The sequence below is a fragment of the Ruditapes philippinarum genome, unplaced genomic scaffold (assembly GCF_026571515.1).
Source record: "Ruditapes philippinarum isolate M1 unplaced genomic scaffold, ASM2657151v2 ctg3007_1_1_1_1, whole genome shotgun sequence".
In the NCBI taxonomy this organism is placed as follows: domain Eukaryota; kingdom Metazoa; phylum Mollusca; class Bivalvia; order Venerida; family Veneridae; genus Ruditapes; species Ruditapes philippinarum.
In genome coordinates, this window is record NW_026851980.1 from 178559 (window position 1) to 203027 (window position 24469).

Consider the following 24469-nt stretch of genomic DNA (forward strand, 5'->3'; position numbering starts at 1 on the left):
AAAGAAATTCTATTGAACAGTTTTAATTTTGCCTATATGTCTATATGAAAACTCCCGAAAACGTCTTTAAAAAATAAATCCTGTTATATTTTTGCAAAAAAAAAAACCCAAGAAAATCAACTTTGAGGAAAATGAACTAAGATCTAAAAAGAAGCAAAAATATTCACAATTCAAGTAATGATTTGTCTGTTATGTGCAAAACTAAGTGAGGGCTATTTTGCATATTTTGTCCTTCATTGGTAATTAACTTGGATTCAACATGCCATTTGCAATGTGTAAAATTCCTTTCTTTGTTCACTTGACAATATTTTAATTTTGAATACATTTAAAAAAAATTTTCATGAAAATTAGCATGAATCCTTTTTGCTGCTTTTAAGTTATAACAGTAAAGTTCTCAGTTTTATGCATATCCTCATTTTACAACTTTTAGTACAAAAATGACAATATAACATTTATCCGTGCCTCCTTTTAAACTTTATGCAATTGGTAACCCTTAGTTATATAAGTTTATCTTACGGTTATATAAAAACATATTTCAAGTGTACCAGATTAATTTCATCAGTTAATGTTATCTTATCAACTGATAATAAATTATCACATATATACATAAATTGATGTTTGATACTATAAAGTTATATTCATAGGCAAAATATTTGAACATTCTACCCAAGTTACATTTGGATATATATCTTAATTAAGTCTAGAGATGTCTGAAAAGGTACTAAATTCACTAATTCACCCATCCTCGGAGTTAAAAATAAATTCTGTATGATGTTACTTTTAATTATTGTATAAATGGTACTGAATAGAGAGGTACATGAATTTTGTTGAAAATTTTACCAACAATATTCATTATTAATTAATTGCATACATAGATGGCATAATGGAATTCGATTTTATCCTCTGGTTAAAGAAATGGTTGCTATGGTAATGTAAACAATTAATTTATATATTATAAGAATATTGCAGGAGAACTGTATAAAGGTTAAAGGCTGATAAAACTCAGTACACCTTCATTAAAAAACGTGAAATTTTACTGAGTAAATTTAATGTGTTTAGGAATTGACTTTTGTAGGACAATTGCATAGATCCAATCTCTTAAAATATATGTTTTATTTGATTTTGTTAAATACATTTGCAGTACTTTGATAATACTATATGGAATGCTTAAATTGATTTATCATTGTTGTATTTGAAATACCCGTCGCTTTAAACTTTACGTAAGTAGCCGATTTTCTTCACGTTTGTGGTCACGTGTATTTGTTAAAAATATATATCTGTATTAAAGGGGAAGCGTTGGTAATTGAAGTGTATTGACCACGGGTACAATCACTACTACAAAATACAAAGAAGTTTTTTTGTAAAGCTAGTATATAATGGAGATAGCTTTACAAAAAAGTATGGAGATTAGTCCTAGTACAAGTATCTCAAGCTGTAATATTTAGTCATTTAGATTTGAAAGATGATCTCGTTTTCAAACATCGGTACAGTACTGTATGGATTTTAAAAACGTGGCCGCGGTAATTATTCTAGTTGAAATATTTAAGCCCAGTTTCTAAGTTAGCTTTGCGTTATTTCATTCATAAACCTAAAGATGAGAGGGATAAAAAAATGATAAATTAATAAATAAAACAAAATTTATTTTATACCTGACCGCATCGACACAAAATGCTCGGAAAAAGGGTGATGTAGGATGAAATTCAAAACGTAAACTTGTACTGTACCCAGTACGGAGCTGAGTTGGTTTGTAACAAACTGTTGATTTTCAAAAATTACATGTATACACACACATGCAGTTATTTCACTTTGATCATAGGAACCACAAAGAACGAACAGCGAAAATTTGAAATTTAGACTAGATAAAAATTACGTGAGCCACGTGACCGCACGATATTTCATCTACATCATGCGGTTTCAAAGAGTGTTCCAGGGTTCAAATGTTATCTGTATATTTTTTATGTTCATAGATATTCAGTCAATATGTATGGGGATACGTATTTTACGTTTTTTTCAGTCAGTCAAATCGCTCGTCCGTAAATTAATAAGGTTAGATAACAACCCAATGCTCCTTTAATACGATAAGCAAATCACGTGATGAAACTACCCTGTACAAGTGACAAGTGCGAGTGCACTTTTTAATCATTAATGCTTTTGCTGCTTTCACGAAAACGCCAAAATGACATCTGTTCATAATAACAAAACTTTTACACAGGACAGTTTAGTACAAAATGGAACTAACAACTCTTACGGAATCAAACCAGATGCTACACATATTTGGGTTCCAGCAGAAGGAAATAAGCAAGGTTCAGGGAAAGAATCTTCAAAAATAAATAGGAATTTTTCAACAGGTACAACGGTTGGGAAGGGCTCAACTATCACCATACATGACATTAACTATACAGTTAAAGTGAAAACAAAAGCATGCTGCGGGAAAACTACAGACAAAGCGATTCTGAAAGGAATAGAGTAAGTACATACATGTATATGTTGATCAGTATTCGGATAGATTTTATTTGGACATATGATCACAGGAGCTTGAAATTCTATCAATAATCGCTCAAAAGTCTGATTAAAAAAAAATCCATACCTATATATTTTATATATAGGTATGGATTTTTTTTTATTACATGTTTTGCAGTAGATTACTGAATTATAACGGTTAATTATATTCTGATAATTTCACAGTAATGATTACCAAATATAATTTCACAGTAGCCGAACTATATTTGGCGTAAAAATAAAATATTTATCATTAATGAATGTTTTTTTAAGCGGAAATGTAGTCAATCATAATAAAAAATGTACGTGATAACTGTAGTTCGTAAATATTTACGAACGTTGTGCTGAAAAACATCTAAAATCTAAAAATAATCATTGAATTATATTTTGCTTCAACATTGTGACGTCATTATTTGATGACGTCATGAAGATAAGAGCATGGCGTTACGCGGCAAAAATCAGTAAAATGGTGTAAAAATCGTTAAAAAATCATGAAATAAACAGAAAATTTGTTTGTTTTACATGTAAGATCAAATAATATTTCACTCGTGAACCCCAGCTATTATATTTTCACTCGTGGCTACGCCACTCGTGGAAAATATTGCATCTGGTGTTCACTCGGTGAAATATTTTTCGATCTTACACTGAAACAAACAAATATCCTCTATTTAATCAGACTTTTGAGCGATTTGAGTCTGATTAAAAAAAAATCCATACCTATCCCGGATATATATAAAAAAATTTATATATAGGTATGGATTTTTTTTTAATCAGACTTTTGAGCGATTATTGATAGAATTTCAAGCTCCTGTGATATGATAAAAAAAATGTTGTAAATCAGGAAAGCTATCGTTCTGGTAAAGAATTTCAGCTGATACTGACATGCTGATAAGTTTTACTTTCAAGTGCTATATTTCTATCATTATTAAATTTGTACTAGTTTACAGTATATCAGGATACTGTAGATTTCTTTTCCTGTTAATTACTGTTATTTTATTTATATTAGCCTAAAGTTTTTAGATTATATTAAATGATTAACATAAAAATGTCTAGTTTCTTTTTATTTCCAGTGGAAAATTTCAGCCTGGAATGAATGCCATTCTTGGACCAACTGGCAGTGGAAAATCCTCGTAAGTCCTATTTGTTTGAAATTTAGAGCTACATAGTTATATAATAATTCTTTCCTTAACATTTACCATTTATATATGAGAAGGTATGTATCCTGTTGGATTTATAGAACACATATTCTAAGGTACCATATATAACAGCAATTATATGCTTAATCTAACAAAAGTCAAGATAATTATAATGTTCATTATAAAGAATGTTTGCAGAAAGAAGAAGTTTTCTTCAGTATGGAATAGTTTTAACTTAAAGGGACTCCACTGAGGTTTAAAAGCCTAAAAACATAACATTTGAATATCTTACATAAATGAGCTTGGGCACTTTGAACAGAAATATATGCAAAGATAGTTAAGAAATTTTAATACTTTGAAATAAATTGAAAATCGTATTTTTATGCTTTTCTTGGCCTGATTTGAGTGAAAAGCATTTAAACACTTTTCCTTTTGGGTCATTTTTTACAATTTGAATAATTATTCTGGAGAAAAAAGTGTGCAAATGATCTGAAATTTTGCAAAAAGATAAGTGGTCTAAAACTACATCAAATGATACATTTATTTGGAAAAAGTATTTTCAGTCCCATCATGTCAAAATACCGTGGTGGAGTCCCTTTAATATGGTGTATAAGTACTTTACTGTATTTAACCTAATAAGTTAACATGATACGATACATAGTAATTTATGGTTAAGTATTATTTTGTCAGTTATTTATTCTGTCTGATTGTGTTGTACAAGTTATATGGAATAATGGCATTTGCCTTTTCTTTTTATGCTATTTATGTTTTAAGAGTTATTGCCCTTGAACTGATTAACTGTTACTCGATGGCATATTTGAGTTTGTTGGCTTATATACTTATTGTCAGTTTTGCTTAATTGTAGCAATGAAATTTTAAAGGGTGTATTTCAAAGAGAAATATTTTTTTTTGCAAACTTTAACTCATTCATAACTTATTCATAGCTGCATGCCTTTAGATATTAAGCAAACAATTTTTCAAGAAATCAACTTTAAAAATAAAAAAGCCCATAATATTTTCATCTCATTCCTTATCTTTGATAGGAATCCTAGGACAGTTTTGTAATTTCTAGGCGAACATAAAATTAATGATTTCATTTCATTTAATGATTTTTTTTGTTCAAAAAATGTTATTTTATGTATTTTAGGTTACTGGATGTTTTAGCAGGAAGGAAAGATCCCACAGGTCTAACAGGGACATTGCTTTTAGATGGTTGTCCACCACCAGACAATTTCAAATGCATGGTGGGATACGTTGTTCAGGTACGTTGATTCCTCGATACTTTAATTTATAGACACCCCCAGAAACTCATATGAGTGACTCATTTCAGAAGACTGGGAGTCATTTGTTTTTTTGCGTATAATGGAATGGACACAGACTTACCCCATTCCAAGAGTTACAGCTGTTTCTTATCTTTTTGTAAACTGGGATGAATGCTTGTTAAATGTTTATATTGCAATATCATATGACTTGTTGCTTACCATTTCTTTATATTTTTGCGGCCTTTGTTGCCTTGTTGTTAAAGTGGCAGGCTTTGTACCCTTTGTCCATCATCATTATGGGTTCAAATCATGAATAAGAATTTGAATTATTTAATTGAAGATTAATTCAAGATAGCTTAATGAGGGTGAGCACTCAAGTGCCTGTTTGTGAATAAAATTATAATACTCAATAAAGCACCTTGGTAGGTCCTCCACACTACAGCTAGAAAGTCACTATAAAGAATTAGGAGTTATGAAGTGATAAATCTCGTAACCCAACCTCCCTCAGCAAAAAATCTACCTTATTTGGCAAATTTGATATGGGTGACTGATGCTATTATACAACACTTACGGTAAGTTACCTAAACAGAACATTCTGAACTGAATTTTATATATCCAACATATGTTATGCAAGGATGAACTTTTATAGTGTACTAAACCTACTTCTCTTTTTAATTTCGCCAAAATAATATTCTTGCTTTGTCATTTCTAAACTCAGTGGATATAGGTCAATGAACAGAACATTGTAATACACTTTAGTTAAAAAATGTAGCAAGACTTTAGTATATATAACACATCACCTTAGTGCAGTAACAGGTTAACTTTTATTAAATTATATAAGGAGTTACCATTACTGCACTAAGGTAACAAATAGAACATTCAGCTTCATTGCTAGCTTCTTTATTTAAGTACTGGATATTATTGACTCTAAGCCAGCCGGTGGCAACAGATTCCGCCAAGGTTGTGACCAGTTTAGACCAAGATTAACTGTCATATTTGTGCCATTTTATCATGGTCTGCACTGTTTACTATTCAGTCTGTAAATATAATGAATTTTTCCCCTAAAAATGATGAATGGTTTTGTCCAGATTAAAAGATGGACAAGTCCATTTAAGATCTTTAAAAGGGTTAAAATTCATTAAATCACAGAAACTGATAATAAAATTCATAAAATGAAATGAGAAAGTAGCGATAACATTGTCTTGTTTTGAAAACATTGTTGGACTGGTGTTTGTTTAGATTGAGATGTTGCCCTTATTAATTTATCTGCAGATTTAGTTTGTCAATTTATTTAGATAACATGAATGCTTTTTTAGTGGCATTGTGCCTTAATGGATACACCATAGAGTTATAAGTAGAGTTAGACTCACTGATTTAATTGTATTTTTTTGTTGGGGACAGTTTTTAAGCTACGTACTGTGTCTTTTCAGTTTCACATTTATTAATATAGCAAACTTGAAAGAAGACAAAAATTTAGAAAGAAGGGAGCAATTACTGTATTAGTGGTTAAAGGGACTCCACTGAGGTTTAAAAGCCTAAAAACATAGCATTTGAATTTCTTACATACATGAGCTGGGACACTTTTAACAGAAATATATTCAAAAATAGTTAAGAAATATACTTTGAAATAAATTGAAAATCATATTTTTATGCTTTTCTTAGCCCAATTTGAGTGAAAAGCGTTTAAATGCTTTTCATTTTTGGTCATTTTGTTACAATTTGAATAATAATTCTGGAAAAGCAAAGTGCATGAATGATTTGAAATTTTGCTCAAAGATAAGTGGTCTAAACCTTCATCAAATGGTACATTTATCTGAAAAATATATTTTCAGACTATCATGTCTAAAAACCTCAGTGGAGTCCCTTTAAGTTAGCACTGAGTAAATATTGACAAATGATGAAAATCGCTTAAATACCCAGTATCAACCTGTCATTAAATTCTACCCTTGTACAGTTTGCTAATATTTTCTTACGCAAATTACTTATCGTCATGCGGAAATATCCACTTATACAATTCTATACAGTACTATCCAAATAGTTTCATTTATTTTCAATTTTCCTTGCTCAGCATAAGCTTAGTGCAGATTTGTGTGAAGTGGTAATAATTTACCTCCATGCAATTTCCACTGAGTATTAGCCAAAGATATGAATTTTGAGCCAGAAGTAGGTCACTGTATGGCTGTCAATGAGAACCAAAATGTACAGTAACCTGAGACAATAATGTAAGAAAGTAGCCCTAAAAAGGGCTGTTTGTGCCAAGCAAAGGGCTTGCCTTACAAGCTGTCTATCTGTGCTACGGGCTTACACACCCTAGAGCACCATCCTGGTTGTCTCTGCCTACGTCATAGGGCCACTCCCCTTGGCTTTAGTCAGGACAAATAAGGCTTCTTCTCTTTCGAAGATTGGGCCTGACTCTTTTAGACAGGCATATTACATCAGATAATAAAATATGGTCCTTTTCTAGTTAAAATAAAGTTGTCACTGACATTATTCAACGACATATGAGAAATTAAAATGTTACAACAAAACTTTATTATGCATTACAAACCTCAATGGCATAAATGTATAATATTGTAGTCAGTACATGTAGAACGCAGAATGTGATTATAAAATGGAAAAATATAAGCACAAGAATCTATATCTCATGATTGCATTATACACCATTATCATGCATGAATTATATCATTAATGAAATGTTGTGATTTAAACACATTTTAATGGAGGTAAATTATTAATGTCCTCTATAAATTTATTTTGTTAAAGCACTTAGTGGGGAATTTAGAAACACATTCTACAAAGTAGAACACGCTTATGCTGGCACAGTTTTTGTTTATTTAAGTAAGTATGTAATGTAATGAATAATAAGTTTTTACTGAAAAAAAGAAGAAAAAAAAAGAAGACCAATCTTTCAGACCAACATTTATACTGCAAATATTGTGTTTTAAGACCAACATTTCAACTGCAAATATTGTTTTTCAGACCAACATTTCAACTGCAAAACATTGTGTTTTATTTACAGGATGATGTTGTCATGGGAACTTTGAGTGTGAAGGAAAATTTCCATTTCTCTGCGGCTCTTCGGTTACCACCGACAGTGTCGGCAGAAGAGAGGGAGGAGAGAGTACAGAATGTTATAGCAGAGCTGGGTCTTCAACATTGTGCTAACACTAAGGTACAGTAATAAAAGAACAAAAATCTTATATCAGAACTAAGCCTTTAACTTAATGTGCTAACACTTAGGTATAGTAATAAGAAAACAGAATGTTATATCAGAACTAAGCCTTCAACATTGTGCTGACACTAAGGTATAGTAATAAGAGAAAAAAATGTTATATCAGAACTCTGTCTTCAACATTTTGCTTACACTAAGGTATAGTTATAAGAAAACAGAATGTTATATCAGAACTCGGTGTTCAACATTTTGCTGACACTAAGGTATAGTTATAAGAAAACAGAATGTTATATCAGAACTTTGTCTTCAACATTTTGCTAACACTAAGGTATAGTTATAAGAAAACAGAATGTTATATCAGAACTCGGTGTTCAACATAGTGCTGACACTAAGGTATAGTTATAAGAAAACAGAATGTTATATCAGAACTTTGTCTTCAACATTGTGCTAACACTAAGGTATAGTTATAAGAAAACAGAATGTTATATCAGAACTTTGTCTTCAACATTGTGCTAACACTAAGGTATAGTTATAAGAAAACAGAATGTTATATCAGAACTTTGTCTTCAACATTGTGCTAATACTAAGGTATAGTTATAAGAAAACAGAATGTTATATCAGAACTTTGTCTTCAACATTTTGCCAACACTAAGGTATAGTTATAAGAAAACAGAATGTTATATCAGAACTTTGTCTTCAACATTGTGCTAATACTAAGGTATAGTTATAAGAAAACAGAATGTCATATCAGAACTTTGTCTTCAACATTTTGCTAACACTAAGGTATAGTTATAAGAAAACAGAATGTTATATCAGAACTTTGTCTTCAACATTGTGCTAATACTAAGGTATAGTTATAAGAAAACAGAATGTTATATCAGAACTTTGTCTTCAACATTGTGCTAATACTAAGGTATAGTTATAAGAAAACAGAATGTTATATCAGAACTTTGTCTTCAACATTTTGCCAACACTAAGGTATAGTTATAAGAAAACAGAATGTTATATCAGAACTTTGTCTTCAACATTGTGCTAATACTAAGGTATAGTTATAAGAAAACAGAATGTTATATCAGAACTTTGTCTTCAACATTTTGCCAACACTAAGGTATAGTTATAAGAAAACAGAATGTTATATCAGAACTTTGTCTTCAACATTGTGCTAATACTAAGGTATAGTTATAAGAAAACAGAATGTTATATCAGAACTTTGTCTTCAACATTTTGCTAACACTAAGGTATAGTTATAAGAAAACAGAATGTTATATCAGAACTCGGTGTTCAACATTGTGCTGACACTAAGGTATAGTTATAAGAAAACAGAATGTTATATCAGAACTTTGTCTTCAACATTGTGCTAACACTAAGGTATAGTTATAAGAAAACAGAATGTTATATCAGAACTCGGTCTTCAACATTTTGCTAACACTAAGGTATAGTTATAAGAAAACAGAATGTTATATCAGAACTTTGTCTTCAACATTGTGCTAATACTAAGGTATAGTTATAAGAAAACAGAATGTTATATCAGAACTTTGTCTTCAACATTTTGCTAACACTAAGGTATAGTTATAAGAAAACAGAATGTTATATCAGAACTCGGTCTTCAACATTTTGCTAACACTAAGGTATAGTTATAAGAAAACAGAATGTTATATCAGAACTCGGTCTTCAACATTTTGCTAACACTAAGGTATAGTTATAAGAAAACAGAATGTTATATCAGAACTGGGTCTTCAACATTGTGCTAACACTAAGGTATAGTTATAAGAAAACAGAATGTTATATCAGAACTCGGTCTTCAACATTTTGCTAACACTAAGGTATAGTTATAAGAAAACAGAATGTTATATCAGAACTCAGTCTTTGAAAATGTTATAGTTATTACGCAATAAGTGTATAATTTTATCTTTGAGATTTCTAGTCACAGGTTTTATCGATTTAAACGATTCAAATGGAAACTTGGTTTGATAAAAGGTTACAGATTGATTATCATAGTCTATGATAGACAGTGACTAGGAAGGTCATATCGTAGCATTAAATTTAGAAATTATAAATGTAACGGATTGTTTTGATGTTATGTCTTCCTGGTTTGAGCAAGACATACATGTAATATACGTTTAGGATTTATATTGAAGTGTCCAAATTTACTTGTTTAAATTGGAGATGTATATAAATTAACAGATAAAACAACATTTTCAGAAAGATAAATACATGTTATGTTACCTAATTTTTATGTTTTTAATCTGGTATAAACTATTTACGTAATGGATATTGTTGTCAGATTTATTGATAAGCCTTCACATGTTGCCATTTTCAGGTTGGGAATGAGTTCATACGTGGCGTGTCTGGAGGTGAACGTAAGCGATGTAATATCGGAATGGAGTTGATTATCTCCCCTCCTGTACTATTTTTAGACGAGCCAACCACAGGCCTGGATGCCAACACAGCTAATACTGTCATGTTATTGCTGAAAACGTATATAATAAATGTTTTGTGTTTTATTTTCTGTATTTATTTTATTTTCTTGACAGTTGATATCATGTAAAATTTCTTTATTTAAGTACACCATGCATATATGTATTTAGATGATGCAAATATGTATGGAGGGACAAGTAAACACTTTATAAGACTGTTCTTGATAAGGGTACCTGGAAAATCTAAAATTTTTGAAGGGAGTTAATAAATATTCAGTGCCAACATTTGCTGTCCACAGTATGGCTTAAATAATATTTACATGCAGTTACAATTATGGATATTTCTTTACAATCAAGTACCTAAAATTTGTAAATAAGTTTCCTAATTCAAATATAGGAAAATTGTTACAATAGAAAATTGTTTTTAATTCTTTCTTCTTTATAATAGGTAACAGTTTTATTTCATTATTTTTTGCCTTTCTAATAAGATCCATTTCAACCTATTTTCCAGTTTAGCGATGCGCGGACGGACAATCATTTTCTCGATACATCAGCCTAGATACAGTATATACAGATTGTTTGACAACCTCTGTCTATTATCTATGGGAGAGGTTGTTTACCATGGCAACTGTGATGAATCTCTACAATTTTTCCAGACAATAGGTACAAATTCTCAAAAATTTTGTTGACCGTTTTTAAAGAAGTAAGGTTCATACAGGCATCCAGCGAATTTACTTTGTGCAAATGAAGTCCATGTGAATATAATAATAAGAATTAAGATAGACTTACAAGCAATTTTTACTTTACATACTTGTTCATCTGACTCTTTTGGTAACATAGATTAAGATATAAAATGTTTTAACAAGGTTTTCCAATTGAAAATCTGATTAGAATTTGGTGAATGTCAGCAGACGGCTGTGAGCCTAATTATTTCTTCTGTTTACTGACATTGCTATAGGGATTTCAGTCAATCTGTCAAAGAATTATTATCATCAAGTGCTATGTTACATATTTTCTTGATATCGTGAGTTGATCGCATTTGGAAGAATAATGGTCCTTTGTTTTTATATTCACATATGTTATATTGGCAAGTATCATTGTGACTAGCTGATTGTGACAGTTGTAAAACTGTTACATTTACCATAGATGTTCGCAACACGGCAAATGTGTAGTTTTCCTATCTCATTGCAGGTACAAATCTTTTACTGTTACAACTTGGTAAATATATCGATAATTAGCGTAAAATGTTAATGGTAAAGCACCATGGTAAAAGTACCCCGGGTTAGAAGGGAAAAACCCATATTTGCTGAGTTTCGGATAACATCTACTTGTATTGTCACTTGAACTGAAAATATAGCATTTGTGTTTTCTTTATGCCTTAATAAAATCCTCTCACCACAGACCGCCTGCAGCTCATCACTTCCCTTCTTTTTCTCCGAAAAAAAAATGACAAAGTGCCAAAATATTCAACAAAACAAATATTTTTGTATATTATAGGTTATTCTTGTGAGGAGCATAACAACCCACCAGATTTTTTCCTGGATGTTATAAATGGAGATCCTAATGCAGTTACCAGTGATATCAATCAGATAATCTCAAGTACAGGTAAATATTTTCAATACTGAACCTACATAACACATATAAAATGTGTGCATCTCCATCTACATAATTTGATAGGGAGAGCATCAGATTTATAATCCACGAAATATTTGTTTTTTAAGAATTTTGAAGTGGATATTTTATGAAGGATAACATAATAAATATGTAGATTTTTTTAATTTTTCAAGATGATTTTATTTGTGTTTCAGATATGGAAAAGGTTTCCCTTGGTGGAGGTAAGAAACACTTATTATTATGCTATTTTTCGTAAAACAATATTTTACAATCGGCAAAATACTGCTTTACATATTACTATATTTCTTGCAGTAACTTTTATTACAGTAAATAATGAATTTCATTCTCTATATGCCTGCTTTTACATATTTTACACTTTGATTTCAATGTCTGAACCTTTACCCTGCTTGAAACAAAAGTGAAACCACTACCACCAGTACAAAGCCAGGCCAGCCTGCACATCCATGTAGTCTGTCCAGGCTTTATACTGTTGGATTACTTACTTTAAATTTAAAACATCACCAAATTTGATCATTTACTATTCCAAAACTGGAATAGTCCATTCAAAGGAGCTCCACTGAGGTCCTAAAGCCTAAAAAACATAAGCTTTTAATATCTTAAATATATTAGCCGAGTCACTTAAACCAGAAATATTTGAAAATGATACATGTAATTAAGAAAGTATAATCAAAATTTACAGTGTTTATTAAAAATCAAGAGTCATTGCAATTTATAGCTCAAAAATCATTATTCTGGAAAAACAGAGTGAAAAAATGATCTGAAATTTTGCACATACAATATTGATTTATACCAACATTAATAGGTATAAAAAATCTTGAAAAATATTTCCAGTCCAATCATGTAAAAAAAAAAAATCAGTGGAGTCCCTTTAAGAAAATTCAGCAGGTTATGGGTTAATGCTTCATTTATATTAATACACTGACTTGAGCTGCTTTTGGCTTAGGTGTGTGTAAATTTATATTATAATGTATTAATTGATATTAATTGATTTTCTCTATATTGCATCAGAGGCTGGTAGTAGTAAGTGTAATTCTGCTTATATATAACTCATCCTAGACTTACTGATAAAAGCATGCATGTTGGTGTAGACAAAACTGAAAATTAAAGGGGCATGCCTGTTTATTTACATATTACATATACATTGTGCTTAATCATTTTAAATTTAGAAGTCCCGATGACAATGTCCACAAATAAGACCACTTTGATTAAGAAGTTCAGGATTTTTTTACTCCACAAAACATTCTTTATTATACAATTGAAATAAAGCTAAATTCAGCATTTTCAGGTTTTCTAACATTTTGAACTTGCGCCCAGTATATTTCCAAAGGAATAAAGTTGTTATTGGCGAAATTACCAATGTCACTAAATTCAAATATCATCTTGCCCTATTGTATGTTCAAATCTGGCGTAACAAGCTGCATTCCTTAATTTCTTTGAGTAATACAGTTAATTTTTACCTTTAACCATTGAAGTGTGAGTGGTTCTATTTGGATATTATACTGTTAAATAATGGAATGTCAGTGGTTCTTCCTCTGAATACAAGGTTTGATTGTGGAATGTCAGTGGTGCTACCTGAACACTATATGTTTTGCTTAAGGAATGTCAGTGGTTCTTCCTCTGACAACATGATTGTGGAATGTCAGTGGTGCTACCTAAAAATTATATGATTTGCTAATAGAATCTCTGTAATGCTTCCTCTGACTACATGGTTTGCGTGTAGAATGTAGAATTTCAGTGGTGCTTGCTGTGAACTATATTTGCTAATGGAATGTCTGTGGTGCTTCCTCTGACTACATGGTTTGCGTGTAGAATGTCAGTGATGCTTGCTGAGAACTATATTTGCTAATGGAATGTCTGTGGTTCTTCCTGGGACTATATGATTGTGGAATGTCGTGGTGCTACCTGAAAACTATATGATTTGCTAATGGAATGTCTGTGGTGCTTCCTCAGACTACATGGTTTGCTAATGGAATGTCTGGTTCTTCTTCATACTACGTGATTGTGGAATGTCAGTGGTGCTTGCTGAGAACTATATTTGCTAATGGAATGTCGCTGGTTCTTGCTTAAGCCAGACATGATGCATGGAAGTTGTGCATTGAGTTCCACCTGTCCCAGCTAGGGTTGCTTGTTTAATATGGTGCTAGGTAGGAAAATAAAATGTTCCAACTTTTCCTCCAGGCATGCCTCTTTAACATCATTACTAGTTTTACTAGTGTACTTTTAAACTTGTATCATTAATGTTTAAACATATGTGAAGGGGATTGCAGTTTAATAATGTTTTTAAAGTTAATGTTTTATGATATATCAAAAATTAAGGGAGGACTGAGATGAAAGTAACCAGAATTCATGTTTAATTTAAAGACTTAGACTTTCACTCAATACTATTATTAGTCATCAAAAAGAAATTTCTTTATTAAATTTGCAACACATCAAACATTTGATTCTTCTGATTTGAATGACATAAGTTTTATAAAGTACACTATTTATACAATAACTGTGAATTTAAAAAAATCATACTTGTTTATTACTGCCTATATAAAGATTTATATTCAGCATGTATGTTTTTGGCCAGATTCTAGTTTAGTATGTACAGAAAGTGTATGTAAGAGGCAGATTTTGCCACTCTGACGCCACTCTGACTAAAGCTCAGGATTTAATTTCAGGTTTGCGTTTCATGGAAAGTCTTAGGTCTAAAATATGTCTTAAGAGCAAAACTGAGACAATTTTTGTTTCAAAGAAAATGTCCTCCTAAATTATGACTTCAGTTTTTACACATATACATTTACACATTGCCGATTAAAGGGCATGATATTGAATTTGTAAGTCTTAAGTCTAAAACTTTTACTTAAGATGAAAATATTTATTGAAACGGTCTTAAGTTAGTCCTATTGTTTGTTGTAAGGGTAAGGACTTGGATACACTTACGACTTTCTATGAAATGTAGCCTAGATCTTCTTACATTTCATACTGACTGATTGAAAGGTCACAAGAAGGTGACCTCTTATTGGTGACAGTCAGATCCTTAAAGCATAGCTGCTAGTGTAGGAGTGATATTCATCAGATAGCATATTTTCCCATGTGAAATTATGCAGGGTTGCTAAAATTGATGGTAGTCTATATTTTAACCATTTCCTAACTTAGATCATGTAAAACTTATTGTCTTCTATCTAATCATAAATCCTGGTTTTTTAGTGATCAGACATGATTATGTTGAGGGTAGGTAACATTAAATTTAATTATTAAACATTTCCCTCCTTCCAGGCAATCAAAATATTATACCTCATTTGGTAAATGAACCTTCCTTACAAGAAATATTTGGGTAATTGTAGAGTTTCTCCTCCACTCTTCCTCCCTCACCAATGCAATTATCTGTTACTTTCAGGTGATAGGAGGACAATGCTTTTTGAACCTTTGCCAGTGACTTTGGGGTCTTTCCTGTGAGAAAGCTATCCAGCTGGCTTACAGAATGTCAGTGGTTCTACTAAGACACCATCTGTGCCTGAAATAATGCACATACATTTGTAGAAGCACCTGAGGTCTTCCTCCAACAATAAAAGTTGGAAAGTTGCCATATAACCTCTACTGTGTTGGTCCAAAGTGAAATCCAAGCACACACCCCCTCCCCCCCAAAAGAAAGGATACCCCCCCCCCCCCCAAAAAAAAAAAAAAAAAAAAAAAAAGAAAAAAAGGATACCCCCCCCACAAAGGATAAATAAATAAATGAAAAATGAAAAAAAAAAAAAAGTAGATAATCATAAAGAGTAGGGATATCATTTTAGAATATATCATTTTACAATATCAATTACAATGATTAAAAAACATTTTAAGAATGTCGAGCATATGTGAATGTACTGAATGCACTTTTAATCAAATCACAAGTTTCTACCACTCACAATATCTTTATGTTACAATGATGATAAAGTTGTTTGACTTGGGTATATATCTTGATAAATTAAGTAGGATTCTTTAGGGGTATATAAAATTAAATTCTAGTTTTTCAAATCTCTGATCAGTGTATTAAGTATAAATATCTTAGTTTATTTAATACATTTACATTTGATGGATTGCTTAGAAGTGCATGTCCTGTTGTCTCTGATTGAATGTATAGTTCACATCTTTAGCTCAATAGGTAGAGCATCGGGTTTGTAATCATGGGGTTACTTGTTCGATCCTCTGCCGAGACAAAATTTCTTGGTGACAGATTAATCTAATGGCCATTTGAGCCGCGTCACGACAAAACCAACATAATGTGTTTGCGACCAGCATGGATCCAGACCAGCCTGCGCATTTGCGCAGTCTGATCAGGATCCATGCTGTTCGCTTACAGACCCTATAACAAGTAAAGAAACTGATAGCGAACAGCATGGATCCTGATCAGACTGCGCGGATGGGCAGGCTGTCTGGATCCAAGCTGGTCAAAAACCCATTATATTGGTTTTGTCGTGACGTGGCTCATTTGTCTCCCACAACTGATTCTCTCACCACTGACTCAGAACTAATCATAATGTGGGACTAGTAGTCGTGTCACTAGAGGAGAATTTGGTATATTTACTGGTTAGTTATCAAGGCAAACTGGTTAGGTGAACTGAGACTTACCATGGAGACATGACAAAAAAAATGTGTCAGAATCTGAATAAAAAACAGATAAACAAACAGTACTTGAATGACTTCTTATACTGTGTTTGGTTTTTAATCCCCTTTCGCATAGCGGAAAGGGGATTATAAGAATGGCCTCTGTCTGTCAGACCAATCCGTCCGTAACACTTTTGTGTCTGCTAATAACCTTTAAACCGCTGGAATTTTTGTTAAATAACGTGGCACAAGTGATCACCATAATAAGACAATATGCAGAGAGCAATAACTGGGTTGCTCCCCCAAGATCAAGGTCACACTTAGAGGTCAAATGTTCAAAAGTCTTCATTTCATAATAATAAGTCTACATTTTGTGTCTGCTCCATAACTTTTAAACCACTGAATATGTTTTGAAATAACTTGGCACAAGTGATCACCATAATGAGACGATGTGCAGAGCGCAATAATTGGGTTGCTACCCGCAAGGTCAAGGTCACACTTAAAGGTCAAATGTTAGAAAGTCTACGTTTCGTGTCTGTCCATAACATTTAAAACGCTGGAATATTTTTATGATAACTTTGAAATGATCACCATTATGACACCATTGACAGAGCACAATAATCAAGTCACAACCCTGAAGGTCAGGGTGCAGAGCTCAACATCCAGTTTGCTACACCCAAGGTCAAGGTCAGGGTGCAGAGCTCAACATCCAGTTTGCTACACCCAAGGTCAAGGTTAATATGTTCTCCATAACTTTTTGACTTTATGGAAGATTTTAAATAACTTTGCACAATAACCATCAAGGTCTTGGTTGGTAAAATGTCAAGAAGTACACATTCATGTTCACTGCAAAAGAAGATTTAGCTGTGCTTCAGACTGCCTTGTAATCATAAGCACAGAAATACTTAAGGTCTTTTTTTGTAACAACGTAATAGAGACGCTGATGCAATAGTAACAAATCTTAGATTTGAGGAAAATATTAGCATATCAAACACAAGCCAGAGTCTCCTGATTCCATGGAAAAAATGTAAGCTTAAGGCATGGGCCTCCATTGTAATGTGTTAGCTAAAGTCATGGGCCTCCATGAAAAAAATGTACCAGTAAGCTAAAGACATTTGCCTCCCCAATAAAATGTTAGCTATAGGCTTTGGCCTCCATTGTTATATGTAAGCTAAAGGCATGGGCTTGCATGGAAAAATGTAAAGGTAAGTTAAAGGCAATGACCTCCCTTATAAAATGTAAGCTGAAAGCTTGGGCGTTGATTGTAGAGCGTAAGCTAAAGACATGGGCCTCAATGGTAGAATGTAAGTTAAAGGCATGAGCCTCCATGGTAAAGTATAAGCTATACATCAAACCATGCATCTATGAAAATTTGAGAAAAAAATGTCAAATTGACAAAGACAATTTTCCATAAACATACCTTTTAGTGCAATGAAACTCTACTCTCTATTGAAATTTGAAGATATATTTCTGAATATTGAGACTGCATGTATTTATCTTTAAGTAACACGTGTTTTGTTTGTTATATAAATGATTGTGTCAATGACCTTGTGTAAGGCTATGTTATGTAAGTTGGATAATGAGAAATTGAATAAATGTTTAGGAAACTACCCGCCTATATGACTGAAATACTGTTGGAAAAAGGCGTAAAATGACACAAACAAACAAACAAACGAATAAATGTCCTGAAATATTGAAGGCTTGGTAAAAAAATGCTTGTATCATGTACTAGATAAAGTAGGACATGTCAACATTTTGTTGTAACGTCATTGATAAAAAAGATATAATTTATGTGTTATATAAAAGTATTTTTTGTTTTAAACTTTACGTAAATGCACCCATAATCAAATGCACATTGGTAGCTTTTTTCCCCTATGTTTTTATCTCTGTTATGTAAGTTTGATTAATGCTGTTTCCATAATGTATCTGGACTTGCATAGTTTACCAAGAAAAGAAATAATGATTTAGATTTAGTACTTTGGCAGTACATGTATATTATACTGTAAAGCTATATATCTGTTGCCGGTAGTTTTCTAAGTCACTGTTTGTTACATGTATTTTGAAAAAGATTAATTCCATCTACATGTATATGAAAGAAATATTTTGAACATTTTCATAAGATCAAATGACCATGCATGAAATCCTTGGTTGGAAGTTAAAACTCTAATTAAAATAGTATTCCATATATTGTTCTGGAACATTTTATTCTGTTTATTTTCAAGATTCAATTGTTAGACATTTACTGGGAGAACTGTTCAGATAATCAACCATATGAGTATGGAAACGACAGTAATTTTACCGTTAATAAATTTAATAAAAATATTTCATTTTATCACATGCCCATGCCGCTTTTGTGACTTCGTAAATATGATATTGCACGGCTGTGCATACATTTTGAGGTGATGTCATTTGCCTGATACAAATAATGTGTAAAGATGCACTAAATGTTAGCATTATACTATAGCATGTCAGTGAAAAATGATTCTTTTTCACTTTTTTAACAGTCTATATTTTGGGTATGCAATAAAAAGAATAAATTATATTTATGTAGGTTCATTACTAAATTTACTGAACTTGTTGAATGAATAATAATTCAGAATTGAACTAACACACATTTAATATCCTCTGTATGTACACATATAGCTTTATACCATTTTAATGCAAAAATAGTGTATGCTAGTCTATGGTGATGCTATAAACAAACTTCTGAATTTTTTATTGTACAGATTTATATTGCTATTCCTGTTTGGAAAATAAAACAATGTATTTTGAATTCGCCCATATTTATTGAACATGCAGATTTGTCAACCTATGTTGAATTTTCATGTGTGAAACTATATTAATTATAAATAAGTATAAAAAAATGACTTATCTTATCATGCTTGAGTCAAAAGTGAGTAACATTTGCCACCAATATAGAGCCAGGCCAGCCTGTACACCTGTACGGTGAGTCTGACCAGGCTCTATAATGTTGGTAGCTCAAATTTTGTAATTTGAGGTTGAAATCACTTGAACATTGATTCAATGTTAGAATTTACTTTATTGAAATTACTAGTGTTATTCATTTAGCTCTCCATTTTCTGTTTTCAGAAGGTTTAGCAGTCCATGAGAAGCTAGTGTCTGCTTATCAAAATTCACAGTGGAAGCGAAAGTATGTATATACAGAATTTTTTTTACCTATTCTGCCTTGTTTAATCAATTCCAGTTATTTAGTAAAAAGATGATGCATCAAAAATAACTTTGATAAGATTTTCTAAATATATTTTACCTAGAGGAAATCTTCTGGCAGTGCAATTACACCTTTATGAGATATTAACTATTAATCTGATGTCAAGGTCAAAATACACAATTAAGTAGCCAATAATAAAGGCTTACAGTGGGGGCTAGGGCTTTAAAGCTTCCCTGTGCTTGTGCAGATGTTAATGCACAAGAAAGTGCTTTAGTGCTTTCCTTGCATAAAAATGTATGCTTATTTAATGATTCTGCATTTCATTATTTTATTTTCATTCAAAAAAAAAATTTTGTCATGCTATCCACATACTTTTGGGATGTTATTTTACAGTTATATTCTGATAATGAAACTAGCAGGGCAGTCAGTGCAGGAAGCTATTTTAACATGGGGTGGCGAGTCGCGCATATTTTAAAATGTGCAACGATAGTGCCTGCTCACTTGATTTTATTCTGTAATGCATGTTTTCTTTTCTCTTAATGTACTAGTTTACTTGCATGTGCTGGTTTTGATCAAGAAGACAGCTTCAAGCCAGAGGGCTGAATAGAACAGGCAGACTAATGCTGTGCTTTTTGAAAATTAACATACAATTTAGCCAGTCTTAAGTGCTTAAAAATTTGACAGATTATTTTGTCGAAAAAATAAATGATATATGCACTGCTGAATCTGATCATTTTGTTTGTAAATTTTTTTTGCAGATTGACCAGTGATTTATCACCCATACTGCAGGAGCATCAGTCTAGAAAAAACAGAGATGCTTTAGAAAGACTACCACCAATTCAGTATGCAACAAATGGTCTCACACAGGTATAAGTTTACTACAAGTGATACTGTGACAATGATACTTTGATCATGACCATTTTCCAGTGACTACAACAACAGCAGCCATCTTTGAAGTCACTGAGAGTTGATGATGTCATTTTGCATGTGGCTCATTTACTCACTTATTATGGAAAAATAATGGCATAATGACCTAGATCCTGTCATGATGGCATTGAAATACTCCAGATTTTGTTACTATATATAGTAACATAGGTAGTAATTTTGTTTTAAAGCCTGTCATTAAAAACCACTGTATTTCTGCCCTTAAAGACCAATGATTATGTTGATTAACAATTATAGGGAGACCATCCAACAACAAATTGTTTTAATTGAATAAGTGTAGGTTCAATTAAATGTTAAACAAAATTATAAAATGCAAGCCTCTGACTTTTATGCTATTCTTGTACATGTATAATGCAAGTGACGTCACATCAAAACATATTCATGGCTTTGCCATACCATTTTTACAGAGTCGCAATAGTGGCACGGGTATGTAGTAAATACTTGTAAAGCAACTTACACGTGATCATTTGATATAAAATGCTTTTTTTTAACAATTTATTTAATTATATTATACAAGACCATCTGATATCAAATACATGCTATATGAGGTTGTCTGACAACAAATACATGCTATAACAAAGGATTGCTATATGAGGTTTTCTGACAATAAATACATGCTAAATGAGGTTTTCTGACAATAAATACATGCTAAATGAGGTTGTCTGACAATAAATACATGCTATAGGAGGTTGTCTGACAGCAAATAATGCTATATGAGTTTGTCTGACAACAAATACATGCTATATGAGGTTGTCTGACAACAAATGCATGCTAAATGAGGTTGTCTGACAATAAAAACATGCTATATGAGGTTGTCTGACAACAATATACATGCTATATGAGTTTGTCTGACAACAAATGCATGCTATATGAGGTTGTCTGACAACAAAATACATGCTATATGAGTTTGTCTGACAACAAATGCATGCTATTTGAGGTTGTCTGACAACAAATACATGCTATATGAGGTTGTCTGACAGCAAATAATGCTATATGAGTTTGTCTGACAACAAATACATGCTATATGAGGTTGTCTGACAACAAATGCATGCTAAATGAGGTTGTCTGACAATAAATACATGCTATATGAGGTTGTCTGACAAACAAATACATGCTAAATGAGGTTGTCTGACAACAAATACATGCTATATGAGGTTGTCTGACAACAAATACATGCTATATGAGGTTGTCTGACAACAAATACATGCTATATGAGGTTGTCTGACAACAAATACATGATATAACAAAGGATTGCTATATAAGGTTGTCTGAAAACAAATACATGCTAAATGAGGTGGTCTGACAACAAATACATGCTATATGAGGTTGTCTGACAAAATATACATGCTATATGAGGTTGTCTGACAACAAATGAGCCGTGTCACGACAAAACCAACATAATGGGTTTGCGACCAGCATGGATCCAGACCAGCCTGCGCTTCCGCGCAGTCTGATCAGGATCCATGCTGTTCGTTATCAGTTTCTCTACTTGTTATAGGGTCTGTAAGCGAACAGCATGGATCATGATCAGACTGCACGGATGGGCAGGCTTGTCTGGATCCATGCTGGTCTCAAACCCATTATGTTGGTTTTGTCATGACACGGCTCAAATACATGCTATATGTGGTTGTCTGACAACAAATACATGCTATATGTGGTTGTCTGACTTAAATACATGCTATGTGAAGTTGTCTGACAACAAATACATGCTATGTGAAGTTGTCTGACAACAAATACATGCTATGTGAAGTTGTCTGACAACAAAGGATTCTATGTGAGGTTGTCTGACAACATGATGTTTCTGACAACAAATAATTGCTATGTAAGGTTGTCTGACAACAAATGCTTGTGGTATTTTTCTGTATATAGTGAAATAGTAAATGTTCCAAATGTAGGGAATACAACATCTAGTTAAATTGCTTTAATGGTAGAGTGACTTATGTACTGATATGCAATGTTTATCATAAATTGTAGTTGTAATTTTGTCATGGTTTCAGTTCTTGTACTGCAGTCAAAGAACTTTACGAAACTTGATCAGAAATCCAGCAGTATCAGTATTACAGGTATGTACAAAGTTAAATTATTTAAATGATAAAATTTTAACAAAGAATTTAATAATTTAGAAATTGATACATTTCTAACTTCAAATTTCCAAAAAATTACTTATTTCATAGCTTGTTATACTGTTTGCATTTGGATAGAAATATCTTGTGACAGTGAAAATACCAAATATGATTGACTGTTTATTTGACTTATTTTTAGGTGTTAACTATGGTGATATTTGCTGTGGTAGTTGGCGCCATCTATTGGCAGATTGATGACTCGTGTAAATCTGGACTACAAAACAGGTTTGTGCCTTTGTGCCCTTTTAATATGGTAAGAAGAAAATGAAATTAGTAGTGTTCACTTGGGTAGATGTCTGAAATAGCTTTATTTGTGCATAAAACATATCATACAAATGAAAATAGTTACCATAATTATTTACCTGATGGCAAGAATTTATTCTGTAATCTTAAGGGCTGTACCAAGTGCTTTGTTTTATAAACTAATCATAAAGTTGTACCGAATTTAAATCATTTTGTGCCCCTTTGTGACTGAGGGGTTTCCTTTATAAATTGAGGCATCAGGGTTGCAGTCACGTTTAACCCTGGGTGATCGTAAGAGGCAACTAAATGGTTGCGAATAACTGGATTCTGTGCATCTCTTAGCTCCTGCAGGTGAGGTGGTTTTGACCCCTGGTGTTGCTTTAAGCTTGTTACACCCGAGGTTTGCCAAAATGATCGCCATATTACCTAAACTGTGTTGGTGTACCGTAAAACAAAAAAATAATCTTTTACCAGAGTCTGCAGATTTAAATTAAGGTCTTAAACTACTATTAAAATCTAGATAAGTCCATATAATTTGGACTGTTGGATTAAGACCTAGCAATGCATATTCTATCAAGTCATTTAATGCATGTTTTAATTTACATTTTCAGAACTGGTGCCTTCTTTTTCATCATTATGAACATGGTTTTTGGAAATCTGTCTGCTGTGGAACTTTTCATCAAAAACCGAGCAATCTTTTTGTGAGTAACTATTTCACTATCTCTTTGGTTAATATGTAGAATATTATAAATTTGTCCTTTGATGGCAAAAACACAATGTGTTGGCAATATTTATTTTCTAATTGTTTCAAGTGTCCAGGTTTATTTTTATTCAATAATGAAATTTGCTGCATTTTCATTATTTACCCATTTACTGTAACTGTCCATTTATCTAAGTATGTAGAGCAATTGACTATGAATTAGGCAACCCAGGTACAGTGCAGGTCACTTTTGTTTGAAAGCCTTTCTATATGGTTAGTCACACTGTACCTCTACTTTGCCATGTTCATAGCTTATCAATGCCTTGCGAAGGTGAAGGCAACCATTACTGGTAAACTTCTTGACAGCATGCCCAGGAACATTGCCGCAGCAGAACTGTGCTGTGGTATTTTCAAATTGGCTTGCTGCCATAATCTGGAGGGTAAACTACCAACATTACCACCAATGAGTTTCTGTCACTTAAGCACTCCAACTTTAGTTACTTTACATGAAGTATACAATAGTTATTTTTGTAATCTTTAATAATGTTTTTTGTAAGTTTAGTTTGGTATTTGATGAAACACGATTTATGCAACTA

The 24469-nt window shown here is 32.2% G+C and overlaps 1 protein-coding gene across 4 annotated transcripts in view; it reads left to right on the forward strand.

Annotated features, from left to right (window-relative positions):
• The first annotated feature begins 586 nt into the window (after window positions 1-586).
• LOC132744729 (broad substrate specificity ATP-binding cassette transporter ABCG2-like) overlaps window positions 587-24469 on the forward strand; it is a 29146-nt gene continuing 5263 nt past the window's right edge. The window contains exons 1-15 of one of the 4 annotated variants that reach the window (XM_060733534.1): window positions 587-718; window positions 2213-2466; window positions 3570-3629; window positions 4783-4897; window positions 7917-8069; window positions 10390-10547; window positions 10998-11149; window positions 11984-12091; window positions 12295-12321; window positions 15314-15337; window positions 19784-19844; window positions 20621-20729; window positions 22805-22870; window positions 23070-23155; window positions 23785-23874. In XM_060733534.1, coding sequence (XP_060589517.1) covers window positions 707-718; window positions 2213-2466; window positions 3570-3629; window positions 4783-4897; window positions 7917-8069; window positions 10390-10547; window positions 10998-11149; window positions 11984-12091; window positions 12295-12321; window positions 15314-15337; window positions 19784-19844; window positions 20621-20729; window positions 22805-22870; window positions 23070-23155; window positions 23785-23874 — 1475 coding nt within the window. In that variant the 5' untranslated portion in view covers window positions 587-706. Of the gene's footprint in view, window positions 719-2062; window positions 2467-3569; window positions 3630-4782; window positions 4898-7916; window positions 8070-10389; window positions 10548-10997; window positions 11150-11983; window positions 12092-12294; window positions 12322-13129; window positions 13142-15313; window positions 15338-19783; window positions 19845-20620; window positions 20730-22804; window positions 22871-23069; window positions 23156-23784; window positions 23875-24469 lie in introns of those variants that run through there. The other 3 variants (XM_060733511.1, XM_060733518.1, XM_060733525.1) reach the window with 3 other exon arrangements.